Source organism: Dermacentor andersoni, chromosome 3, assembly GCF_023375885.2.
Source record: "Dermacentor andersoni chromosome 3, qqDerAnde1_hic_scaffold, whole genome shotgun sequence".
NCBI lineage: Eukaryota > Metazoa > Arthropoda > Arachnida > Ixodida > Ixodidae > Dermacentor > Dermacentor andersoni.
Genome location: NC_092816.1, coordinates 110,511,389 through 110,525,191, shown reverse-complemented (window position 1 = coordinate 110,525,191; position 13,803 = coordinate 110,511,389). Strand labels below are relative to the sequence as shown.

Genomic DNA, 13,803 nt, shown 5'->3' with positions numbered 1-13,803 from the left:
GCGTGGCTCTCACCGGCTACTCCGTACCCAGATAAGCATTTTCGGAATTATATAATTTTTGCGAATGACATTTTGGTTCTTTCTGACAAAATAGAATGGCTGGATAAATAACTTGGTCGTCAGAAATGCTCAGGCGAACTCTTTTGATCTTAAATGCTCATCTCTAAATTCTATCAATTACATCTTAACGACAGAGGAAATAATTGGTCGTTAGAACCGAAGTAGCCCGAATTTCAAAAAATCCGCTATGTGACCTCATTATAGTAAACACGCAAATAAATCTCTATTTTGCACGATACAAAGACTAAGCCAGGAAGCATGACAACCGCGATTGAAACAGAAACAGTTGTGTGGTAAAGAAGGTTGGCTATCGACGGTTGAAATGCGCATTATTCGAAGGCTTAAAAAATACATTACCTCTATGTCTTCTGGCAGCACACAAAGTCAGGAACAACGGTATAATTGACACTTACAGCGTTAATGTCAAACAGTACTGGTTTTATGATGCGTTTCTAAAAGGAAGACTGGGAGCGTTGGCGAAGACCTACATGCTTTGCACATTAGCATGAAAATGGAGATAAAACTGCAGAAATCACGAAATGAGCACATAACATCATTACGATAACTCTATTTTAAAATTGAGGTGTCACATAGGCGTTGAGTGCCAAACCGGTTTATACGTGGGATGCACCGAATTCGATAAAAGACAAGGCTGCCTTTCTAGGGTGTGGACAAATATGAAGCTCAATGAAAATTAGTTTAGAATCATACGTAAAGACGCATTCTACTTGTGTGTCATTTAGAACGCTCCGGTTGAGACTCATTCAGATTGTGTGTGTGTATATATATATATATATATATATATATATATATATATATATAAAGCGAGAGTCTGCCGGGATACGGTAGTGGAGTTGATTATTCAAAACTGAAGGCAACTAGAAAGAATAACAAAATCTAGTGCAGTGGCCCCAATGTGACAATTACTTCCGCCTAATTATTTCTATTATCCGTTTCCCATGTCCTTCCCAGTATGCAATTCAAGTGGAAAAGCCTCCTGTATTTGTAAAAACTGCTCATTCAAGTGTGGAGAATATGTCGGAGCCCTGGAACCACTGACACAGTACCTAATACTATAGCTTCTTCGAAATCCTCTCACATGAGCATGTAAGTGTCGCATGACTGTGTGCAGTGACACATACATGCAGTGCAAAACGTTGGTATATATAACCACCACACTCGCAAGGTTAGCATCCCGCGATTTTCTTTCATTCGAAAGTGGAGTGGTAAAACGGTATTGATATCAGGCATTCATATGACGTTATCAACCTTATGAAGCGATCGCAATGGAAGCATTTTTCTTGAGCCATATGATGATGCCAACTTTATGTGGTTTTTCCAGCCGAAGCATTGCCCGTCACGACTTCACCTCCGGATCACGCGCGCCTGGCGAAGCACTCGGCCCAATTTTAATACAACTTTCCAAACTCAATACGACAACGACTGTATACTGTGTCGAACAGTAAGAATATGGCAATGCGAAAAACACTGACCTTGACGTGGTAGGTCACTGAATAAACACAAAAGGTCGCCTCGTAGACCTTAAGAAAGAGCTTCGCATTTGATGTGTCCATGTTTGTTCTTCCAATTTTTCTATCCTGCAGCAAGTAAAAGCACACGACTTTGCCTGCGCTATCTACACGATAGCTGGAAACATCGTCTCTCCGCACAGCGGGCTCACCGATACAGGCTGGAGGATGGCTGTTATACGCCCATGGCTGGGGCTGCTCGTTGTCGCGGTCTGTATAAGGTAAACTTATATTTTTGTTTGATTTATGTTTATTATCCGTAATGTTAACGTTACAAACCTGATTTATGGTATAGCCCTAACGACAGTTATCTCTTCGTTTTCGGGGAAATTTGTTGCAGCTCTCGTAAAACTTTGACTCTCAGCTATTTACAGTGACGATAGTTAGTTAGACATCTGAACAAATGTTATCCAAAGCTATCTAATGAACATTACATTTAGCCAACAGTATAAGCCACAATTCTCATTCTTACGCGAACTTCTAAGCTACCGAAATGAAGCTCAGCGCAGCGATTTGGACAGTTTTGACCGCAAGTATGCCATATGAGAAAAGTAAACGATTGGCTGCAATTGGAAGAGTTGTATTAATTCTTAGTTGCACGATGATTCAAGATTGCCAGCAACAAACTGGTGCAGCTCATAATACAGTGAAATCTTGACAGTTCTCAGAGCAAGGACCCGAATGTACATATTGCAGTACACGTGAGGAGCCTGTCGACGTTTGACCATCTTGACGTACATCTCTGTGTTCCTTGATGTATTTTTTATAAGTTTAAGAATATTAGTTAGCTGCACTTTATGCGATGTCACATGGACAACTCAACTATAGCGCAACATCACTTAAGGTTCATACATGTGTGACAATCTAAATGCGTTTCGGAGAAACAGGGGCGAAAATCTGAGCCAGAAAGCGGTCGAAATCGTAATCACGCCCGAAATTTCGTACACTTATAGCGTGGAAATATATTTGTTGCAAAGCAGCGCGCAATTAACGAGGCCAGTAAATATATTAGGAAGGACGAAGCTGCAAAATACCTTGTGAGTCGATTGATGTAGATTTTCTAGAGCTCACTCATGCTCAGAGCCACTCGTGATACACAGTGAGGTTCTGAGTCACTCTTGAGTGAGCCCAGGTGAGCCCCGGAGGACGGAACTGCTCACCGAGTAAACCGGCGTCCGAGTGGAGTATGCTGAGGCGAACCTAAGTGGGCGTGAGACAGAGCTATAGCGAGTCCTATTGAATGCGACGTTGTGTGAGTTTGAATAATACCTGAATATCATGTGATGTCACGTGTCTCTGAGTCAATCAAAGCTAAGTGCGGTGCTGAGCTCACATGATCCCAAATTAATCGCACTCTGCGCGTTCACAAGCAGGGTCCGCCAGAACTAGTAAGCCAACGTGCAGCCATATGGAAAGTGGCCAATGAATTTAACTTTATTAGTTTAGTATTTGTTTATTAGTATATTTGTTTACTATTATTTATTAGTTATTGGTGTAATTCGTTATAAGCTGATGTACAGAACGAGGTTTCAAAGTTAAGCTGAACTAAGCATCATAAATGCAAGGTACCAAGCTATATTGCAATTATGGCCGACCTACTCTTGTGAAAGGTACATTTTAGCAAAAATCTCTAGCTTTTACAGTGGTTGGGATTAAGCGCTCGCCCTGCCCTCTGCCCTACACCTTAGAGTAGAGGTTTTTCTTTTCTTTAGTTCTCAGGTACTTATGCGTTCTGTCATTGATATAACGCTCGCGTCATTGACTAATTGCTCATGAAAATCAAGCAGAGGCTTTTTTTTTTTAATTCGATAACACTAGAATTGGGTTCAGTGCGGGACCACTGGTCCAAAATCCAATCTCGCACAGCACAGAATGGGCGACGAATCCCAATCAGTGCAACGATTTTTTCATGGGTGACGTGCCTGTAATGCATTAAACCTTTTGTACAGCTAAAGAACCTTTTATAAATAAAAATACGTTCCGCAACAGGCCTATAGTATTACCGTTTTGCTATATTCGATGCACGGGTAAGTTCCTTTAGGCGGGTCACACACAATATGATAATACAACGAAACGTGATGTAACTTTCTTGCCAACATCACTTTAAAGTGATGCGCCGTCAACATGTAAACGGGCATGACACATGCCACTAATATTTCCCGCTAAAGGTTTGTTAACACACGAGTTCATTAAGGCTGCGTTGCGTCGATGATGATGACACACGCTACAGTATACCGTGCCTGCATAACCAACGTCCGCGGCCGCAGTGGATGCGTCCGCGTGACGGTCGAGTGCAGATGAATGTACTCTAGCTTGATGTCAACCATCGGCATATATTTGGCAAAATGCATCAAGCGCTTTTGTCGGCGGTGCCACAAGGAGTGGGCAGGCGTCAACGGATCGCAAGCTACGAAAATTTTGCGTGCTATAATAGAAAACAAAAATTTAATTATGCGGTTTTAAGTGCCTAAACCACTTTCTGATTATGAGGCACGCCGTAGTGGAGGACTCCCGAAATTTAGACACCCTGGGGTTCTTTAACGTGCACCTAAATCTAAGTACACGGGTGTTCTCGCATTTCGCCTCCATCGAAATGCGGCCGCCGTGGCCGGGATTCGATCCCGCGACCTCGTGCTCTGCAGCCCAACACCATAGCCACTGAGCAACCACGGTGGGTGTGCCATAATACGAAAGCGGTTGTATGAATGGGGCAATTTTCGGATCGCTGACTCGCACTGGCACACTTTCGCGAGCCGGGAACGTGTGAGTGTACCAGAGCAGCGACGTGCAAAACGTGCTTATAGTTCTGCCGTTAGTAAAGCGCTTGAATCCGTGCCATCTGGACTCCATTAGGCAACATACCTTTAAAAATTATGGGATTTCACGCGCCAAAACCACGCTCTCAATAAGAGGCACGCCGTAGTAACGGACTCAGGAATAATTTGCACCACCTGGTGTTCTTCAACGTGCACTTCAGTATAAGTACACGGATGTTTTCGCATTTTGCCCCCCCCCCCCCCCCCTCGAAATGCAGCCGCCGTGGCCGGGATTCAATTCCGCGACCTCGTGCTTAGCAGCCCAACAGGATAGCCCTGGCGGGTAGGCAGCACACTTCAAATCAGGCTCTTGGTTTTTGTTTCCCGAGTACGCATTTCCCGTGTTTGCAGGATAGTTCCTCCTGCAGGAGGAACTCAGCATAGCAAGCCACAATTTAATTGGGGAGCCAGTCTGCAAGAAGATGCGCCCTACCCCCTGCCAACAGACCCTATTCCTGCGCGTACTGCACCTTGTCCGCCACTACCAGTTAAGTCGGTGAAATGTTGTCCCTGACCGTTTAGGAAAGCCAACCATCGCCCCCTGTTGCAGACAATGACATTCGACAGCACCAAAAGTTCAGTTCGAGCAGTCTTAAGGTCTCCTGCTGGCTTTCAGTTGACCTCTGGGGGTGAGAAATGTCGTCCGGGGCAAGTGTAAAAAACAGCGCTGGTGAAAGCGAGTTTGCCGCAATAACGAAAGAGCACGAAATTTCCGTTGCCTATTCGTCATACCAGCGCCGTCTTATTTTACCGATAGGGCAAGTAGTTCATGTACGTATTTGCAGATAAAATTCATGATGAAAAATGTCAGCGGATATGCCTGAAGGTTACTTCATTTGTTTGCCCGTATTTGTGAGCGATCGACGTCGCGACATTATTCTCAGACGATGAATCTCCGTTTTCGTTCAAGGTTTAGTCGACGTAGGTCTAGGTTATCGATATCAAGAGCTGCCGCACGGTCGATTTCGAGTATTATCAGCTTCTGTCCTTTTCTGTCGAATCAAAGCTCTTCACTTTCGATCAAAGCTCTAGCACAAACTCTAAGGTTGACCGGAAACCAGCAAAAAACCTGGACACAAGATAAACTCGCACGTATAGCCACTGCAACGGATATTTAACACAAGGAACTGGAGCATTTTCGGTCGTCGCACTCAACGAACACCAAATCACGCACTGACGATGTCACAGAAAATCAAGAGAATAAAAGAAGTCATATTTACGTGTCCTGATCAAGCCTCCACTCACAGCTGTAAAATCAATTTTCTAAAGCCAACAGCTTTTTTTTTTTTCTTTTTTTACTACCGTGCCAATTTCTGGAATATGACCGAATTACGTCAGCGCTCGGGGAGAAATGGGCATTCCTCTTCTGCCTGTGTGCACGTGACTTGGTGCACCGCGGAGACTTTAGATACCCCTTTCTCCACCGCATGCTCTCTCTCCAATTCGTGTGCTTCCAAGTCGAAAACCGTACCAACTACGATGCTGCCTGAAGACAGTCACTAACCTAAAGCTGGGCAGGTGGGGCTTGTAATCTTAAAGTGAACAGGGCACATTCTAAGTGTGTTGTTATATGACAACACCGGCCGTGTCCGACATCTTGCTGACGGCGTAATCGCAAAACGGCTGCATGTTGCGAGACTCGACCATCGTCGCCGCGCTGCTATTCAAGACACTGAAATGATAGAATCCTCTTCGTTATCCAGCGGTTAGTGAACAGCGAACTTCACTGTGCTGCCACGAGTTGACGAAGCCGCACCCGTGGGTTTTCGCACCCCTCAATATCCGTCCGGACAGCATTTCGAAGATGCGCACTGCATTGAAACCAAAATCTACGCCAAGCCTCCTTCTTGCCACGGCGTGCCCTTCGAACCTGAACTAAGTTTCCTGAAAGATTAGTAGTTCGCTCTCGCATTGTCGCGTCAAGCCTCTGAGACAACCTTTTATTGTATACAATGCCCCAGATTTGTTGCGTCTGTAAGAAAACATGTCGCATGTGAAAAATCGAAGATCAGATAATAATGGCTGCTCGTAGGAGCTGATAGTAAATATCAGTGTGCGAAGACCAGTTAAAAGACAATGCTAAAAACTTTCCTTTGAACTTGCACTTCCTAAACATATACCAGGAACATAGTTGTACAATGCACCCTGTAGTTTCTGTTTATATCATGTTAACGCATTATCATTGTCATAGTGTGGCATGCACTTATGTTCTCCAAAATACTGTTCCAATAATTATTTCGTACGTGTCTCCACTAACTTTTACGATATTTTTTTACTGTCATGTGCAAATTCGCTGTACCCACTTTGCAACAGCCAAGACAGCCAACAGTACCCAGAAACTAATAAATTATTTAAAGAAATAATACACCATACACAGTCCCTTGCACAAACAATTAACATAGCAACATATTTGACAGCACTTGCCGCAATATAGTAACAGCTTCAATTCATCTATGACAACTTGTCGCCTGCAAGTGAGATGCCAGCTGCGTTTACGATAGGACATGTATCGACACTGGCAACTGTCACACACATCTTCCTAATCTCGCTTACTGAGCAACTGAAAGATGCCGAAATTGCCCCAAAACCTGAAATTTGCGACCAAGGAACATAAAACGTAACAATCAGCACTTAGGCGTGACTATCGAGACGCCTTTCTCTGAAGTAAAGGAAGGACGAGTACACGTTATATCTTTGACGTGCCATATCTGAATAGAGCCGTTGTCAACAATGTCCACGCTCACAAATATTTCTTCGGACACAAAGCTGTGTATTCCTCACCGTGACATTAAACATTTTTAAAATGCACGCACAAATCACTAAGTGGCACATTCTCCACGAGCATTTCTCGAACACGGAGGTTAGCAGAGCGATACAGATTCACACTGTCTCCGTTAGTTCAACAATCACCGCTCTAGTGTATGTAACGAAGCTTCGCACAGCAGCTATTGCGAAACAGCACGTTATTTGTGACCGTATGGATAAGCTTTTTAAGTTGCTGAACCCCTGCCCGCACTAAGAACTTCCCAGAAATGTCGATATGCAATTAAAAAATCTGAATGTGAATTAGTTCAGCTTCTTTGGATTCAATCACAGAACTTTGATGATAAGCGTCAGCCACAAATAGTCATTGTGAGGTAAATAATTCAGGCTTTCGTTTGGGAGGATATGTCTGCAAATTACAACTTTTTCAATCTGTTTACTCGTCGGCTGCAGCGGTATCCACGAAGAGATCATATTTTCCCATATTAGAAAGATTCCAGTCTGGAACAAAACGCCTAACGGTGCTCAAACTGCTTCAGGGTTGAATCATGCATATTTGCATTCAAAAAGTGTTCAAGAAGGCAGTTGGTGTCCGGTCTTGAACGAATTATTGTATGAATGAAATGTATTTGGGAATAGTGGCTCCGTGGCTCATGCTCGGGGGCAGGAACATGGGAGGGGTATAAAGAAGAGGTGCGGTGCCGCTGAAGACAAGATTCCCGGAAGCACTTTGCCACTCCAGGCGCCGACAGTAAGACCCACCTCTTCCTTGAAGGCTTACATCCGGTTGACCGCGGCGGTCATGAAGACTAAGTTCGAGGAGAACTGTAGGGCAGCCCTGGCGAACACCGCGGACAAAAATATCCACCTTTCCATAGCGCTTCCGGAGACATGATAGAGATTACTGGCATCTTAGTGCCAAAGGCAGTTTCAGAGCATGTAAGTGTAGGGTCCATCTTGTCAAGCCGAGCACTCAACCTGGCATGGTTATGATTGTGTCGGATTGTATTGTACTTCTAGTTATCTGTGCTTTGCCACAGGCACGAGAGCCAGCGACTCTTCCAGCCATCTTCGTAGTGGGTTCAAGTACTGGAGATCACTGTTTCGGCATCGGCAAGTTCGTTACCATGCAGAACATAGCGCCCGGGTATCCGCGTATGTAGCACAGCGGAACCTCGTTCATACATTTTCGGAGAAAGCGCGAGAAAAACGTACTGTCCGGAGAAACACACAATCACAAGTGACTAAAAAATTTGACAGACCTAACATCATTTGAGACGTACGTGATGCAATTCGTCGAGGCATAAGGCGAGAGGTGACGACGCGCGTCGAGCTGGTGGGGTTTCGGCGGCCCGAGGCGCGTTTTAACGCGACAGCGTTAAGGAGCTCGTGTCGCAGAAAAGCCGGTGTCGTCGGCGTCGGTGTCGGCGTCAGCGGCGTTGGCAGTGAGCGATAAATCCCAGAAGGCACTTCATAAATAAAAAACATCGTGCAAGATGGGCTGGTGGGAATCGAACTAGGGTCTCCGGAGTGTGAGACGGAGACGCTATATACCACTCAGCCACGAGTTCGTTCCTTCATAACGGGACAAAATCGCCTCTAGTGATCGCGGTGTTGCCTAAGAAATGTGCCGTAGAAAGTTATACTGCGGTGTATATCGGTAATTATGACCATGTAACTTACAGAAGTCGCAGTTTCACGAGTAGCGAAGTACGTTTCCGCTACATTTCATCTGCGGTCTGCGCACACGCATAGCCATCTTGCGGCAAACACAGAAGACCCCCTCCTCGCAATGTACGGCGCTGCCCCGACACGTGGCGCGCCACTCGCCCCATGATCGCGTCCGCCTTCATGGCGCGTCGGGGCCCGGCTATCTGTGCCGATCGCGACGTTTGGCTGGCGTAGCGTGTTCGAGTAGGCGGTGCGAACGGGGTGCGATAACGCTATCGCGTTCCACTCGAAGGCGAAGCTTAAGCGTCCTCCAATTTTTGCTGTTTTCCTGTGCGTAGTGTTTTACGACAGCGATGGGAAGCCCAAACGAAATAGAGATGCTGGGCGACGCCAGATGTCGCCAAAGCGAAACGGGACGCTCGCATCGCCTGCAGCAGGGAACGGCAGCGCGTTTGGCTTATCGCCGTGTAAATGAGTGCAGTACGCTTCCAACGGCACTAAGCAACGCGCACTGTAAAACAGATAGGTGAAGGTGCTTATCGCAATAGGGTTGGCGGTGACAGCTAGGAATGCGTCGTGCGTTGGCCTGGCGAGAGATTTGCATGTACCGGAATAAGAAACTGAGTGCGAGCCGGCGTTGTCCCATGGGACGGCGGGCTGCTACTGTTCTCGGTCGCGCGCGCCCCGCGCTTTTTCTTCTTTGCATGGGATCTAGTGGCCCGCAAACTTATCATACGATCACAGTTTAGCGATGTATCGAACGTTGGTGCCAAAAGAGCGTGTATTTGTGGAACATATGAACCAGTAAAAATTATTCGCAACTCTATTGGGTCATTTTTACAGCGAAGCTGTTAGTGTCTAGGTGGTCGGCATTTTTCGTGTCCGTCCGGAAACAAAAAATTATCATCGCCAGCAATGGCTAATACCCCTCTAAGTAAGCAAAAATGCAATAGCTCAACCCCCTCGTAATGCACAGGCTACGGGCATTTAGCAAAGTGAAACGAACAGTGCATACATTCATTGAAATCACGCAAACAGCACACAGAACAGCGTGTGTTTCAAAAAGAACAAGCTCAAAACAAGCATCCGAACCATCAGTAAAGCAGTGCATACCGCCATCAGCAGTTCGAGTGATGGTTTTGCAAAGGCTTCACTGGACATCCACTTTCGCTAGGCCCGGAGCTGAGTCACATTTAATGCGTAAGCGATCTTTGGCGAGTGCCTTGTACCTGCACAAAAATGCTCAATTTGCGAAGACATTTATACATTATAATAGTCTGAATGTAGATGATTGGTAGCTTTATAAGCGTTGAGAAACATTCTAAACCGAAATAAAAAAAAAAGAAAATGCCCGTAAGGATATATAGGGACGCAGAAAATGCAAGGAAAAGCTTATAGTAGGGGCAGACCAACTGAAATTTAGGGATGGAACAACTTGAAACCCGTGAGTGGGCTATCTTAAACTATGGATCCGTCAAATTGAAATTTGTGAGAGGGCCAAGATAAATTTGTAAGTCGGCCAACTGGACATGTCGGGAGGACCAAGTGAAATTTGTGGTGGATCAACTTCCAATTTGGGGGTGAGCTGACTTCAAGTTTGTATGTGGGCCAACTCAAATTTAGGGGTGGGTGAACTTTGTGGGTGGGCCAGGGTAAATTTGGGGGTACGCTTACGCACACTTAGACAAATCCCGTGGAGTTTCTGCATTCTTTTTTATGTTCTCGATCGAGAACATAAGCGCCGGGTAAGCGTACGTAACGGGATCGTGTCAACGAGGTTTTACTACAATATAACCGTTTCTTCTCGATAGAGAATAGAACTCATCGGTACGAAGAGCTATCAATCTGTACACGACTAGGGACCATAGAGCACTAGTATAATTCGCCTAAGATGTACCACTCGTTACGTTTGGTTAAGTTTGGTTCAATTTATGTGAAACGCTCAGTACATTAGCAGTGGTGTATATACGTCATAGTGAGTTTGCAAATGAGATAGAAACCTGAAAAAGGACACACGAAAGACAAGAAGGGTTTATTGTTCTTGTGTCTGTGTTTTCTAAGCCCGCGCTCTTCGAGCCATGAAACCTTACACTTTGCTCAGTTTTCCCTCGTTCTACCTTGCATGTCACCTTAATTGACCAGAACAATTATGTTATAAATTTCTTAAGCAAGCATTACTGAGGAATTAGGAGTTGGCGAATTTTTACTCAAGAAATTACTTCTGTGTGCACATTATAATGCTAAATTTTCTATTCTTTCTTTAGCCTTACTTGCGCAGCACCATATCGGTCCATACCAAAAGACCATGATGTGGCAGAGAAAGGGCACGAACAGAAGCAAGCGAAGTTGACTGAAAGACGTGATAATGGCAGTCCAAGAGGTGAGAATGACTCTAGCAGTGCAAGCAATATCAGTGACAGATACGATGTAGAATATGCTAGTGGGGTAGATAGCAACGATGACGAAAACTCGACCGATGCTGTTGACGCAGGTGCCTCCGATGATAAAAGCGACTTGACCATCGGCAGGGCATTAGAAGAGGAAGAGTCGGATGAGGAAGAGGACACAGGTTCAAACGAGTCAGCCGGCAGCAGTGAATCAGAAGAGGACGATGAATCCGATGATGATGATGATGGTGATGATGATGATAGTGATGAAGAAAGTGATAGTGATGGTGATGATGACGATGATGATGATGATGATGATGATGCAGGTAGTGATAGTGATGAAGGTAGTGATGATGATGATGATGATGATGATGATGATGATGATGATGATGATGATGATGATGATGAAGGTAGTGATAGTGATGAAGGTAGTGATGGTGATGATGATGGTGATGGTGATGAAGGTAGTGATAGTGATGAAGGTGATGATGACGATGATAATGATGATGATGATAGTGTTGACGGAAGTGATAGTGATGCTGATGATGACGACGACGACGACGACGATGATGATGATGATGATGATGAAGGTAGTGATAGTGATGATGATGATGGTGATGAAGGAAGTGATAGTGATGAAGGTAGTGATAGTGATGAAGATAGTGATAGTGCTAGTGATGAAGATAGTGCTAGTACTAGTGCTAGTGTTGAAGGTAGTGCTAGTACTAGTGCTAGTGTTGAAGATAGTGCTAGTACTAGTGCTAGTGATAATGATAATGGTAATGGTAATGATAAAGGTAATGATGATAATGATAAAGCTAATGATGGTAATAATAGTGACGATGATGATGATAGCGATGATAGTGATGCCGATGATGATAGCGATAGTAGTGACGATGATGATGATAGTGATGATGATGATGATGATGATTATGATGATGATGATGATGATGATGATGATGATGATGATGATGATGATGATGATGATGATGATGATGATAGCGATGGTAGTGACGATAATAGTGAGGATGATAGTGATGATGATGATGATGATGATGATGATGATGATGATGATGATGATGATGATGACGACGACGATGATGACGACGATGATGACGACGACGACGACGACGAGGAAGGTGACGGAAGTTCCTCCAGTGGTAGTAGTGGCTCTTACGAGTCTAGTGAGTGATAAGACAATAAACACTTGGTAAGGATTATGAATGAGCATACTTCAATGATGAGGTCGGCACCTAGTTACTCTGGACTGAAAAAAAGGAAATATTTGGCAAACCTGTAGGACAAGAATAATCCATTAAATATTTACACAAAAAATTACTGTTACCTTCCCCCTAGATATACAGGAACATTGAATTTCGCCGTGAACGTGTCACACAAGAAATACGCTTTATAATAACAGATGTCTTTTTCGTCTAAAGCCCTCTTGAATAACCTATTGACCTTCAATAAACGTTGCGCTCCCATTGCCACGAATCGTATTCTTTGAAGCTGACATTCTTGGATTTTCCAAGCCAAATGTCCCAGACGTGTGGCTCGACAACGTCACATTTTGCTTTAACTATCGTGGCTCTTAAGATCCTTACTCAAAGTGATCTCCCAATATACTTTTGCTTAGAAAAAGTTTTTCTCTGACGTGACGCATTTTCAATATTTGGTCAAGCACACGAAATAAGGTACTGCAAAAGATTTCACATTTCCGCCCGAAAGGCGAAGCGCCAATTGCAATAGCAAATTAGTAGATAGCTGTACGAAGTAAGGGCAGTAGCTTTATCGGCCGTATAAACTTATAAAATTTCGCTTACAAACTAAATTAACAATGATGCTATGTGTAAGCGTGACTTAGCGAGGAAGTAGAAAGAAACAGACACACGGAGACAGCGCTGTCCTTGTGTGTCTGCTTCTACGTCCTTGTTCAGTCGCGCCCACACATTCTATCATGGATTCAAACCAACTAGCCTGCCAACGTGTTCTAAATAAATTAACCAGCACGGTGTCACGCGCACGCATGTAAACATGAACACACCTCTCTCGATGAGCGCGGAAACTCGCTGCAAAAATGCTGGAGTGAGTAATCGCGGCAGCAGCAAGCAGCATTGACCTTCATGCAGGCACGTACCCAAGGGGGGGCCCGGGGGGGCCCGCCCCCCCCCCCCCCGCTTCCCGCCCACGCCACCATTTCTCACACACACTCCTAAAGCGCCGCCAAATCAATGTTGAGACTTGGCAGCTATTCAGCGGTCAACATTTTCTGCCTTTTTCACTCCTTTTGGATGGCGGTAGTTATCGGCGTCTCCTGGGATGTGATGGCCAGTTTCCTCATCAATTCGGTGCCCGCGCGATTAACTCGAGATGCATTCAGTTACTACCGTCTATTCAACGGTCACGCCCATCGTTGTTGCTTCGTAAGTTCAACCTTCTTCGTTTAGACTGATCCAGGGACCAGGAAAGGGATTCAGTTCGTGATCAGCTGGTCTGTATGCACGTGTAACGAGTTGCGGCCAGAGAAAATGCCAGTTGCGTTTAACTTTTGTTTTTGTTTGATTATTTCCTCGAGTG

The 13,803-nt window shown here is 44.8% G+C and overlaps 1 protein-coding gene across 2 annotated transcripts; it reads left to right on the top strand.

The window, feature by feature from the left end:
- Positions 1 to 1,318: 1,318 nt before the first annotated feature.
- Positions 1,319 to 12,714, top strand: LOC129386336 (uncharacterized). Of its 2 annotated transcripts, XM_072286747.1 has the most exons (4): positions 1,319 to 1,810; positions 11,104 to 11,219; positions 11,331 to 11,939; positions 11,970 to 12,714. In XM_072286747.1, exons 1-4 carry the CDS (start codon positions 1,758 to 1,760, stop codon positions 12,416 to 12,418), a joined length of 1,227 nt encoding a protein of 408 aa, XP_072142848.1. In that variant the 5' UTR covers positions 1,319 to 1,757; the 3' UTR covers positions 12,419 to 12,714. The 2 variants fall into 2 exon arrangements, with proteins under 2 accessions (XP_072142848.1, XP_054930168.2); XM_055074193.2 differs by having other exon boundaries at positions 1,324 to 1,810; positions 11,331 to 12,714.
- The last annotated feature ends 1,089 nt before the right edge of the window (positions 12,715 to 13,803 follow it).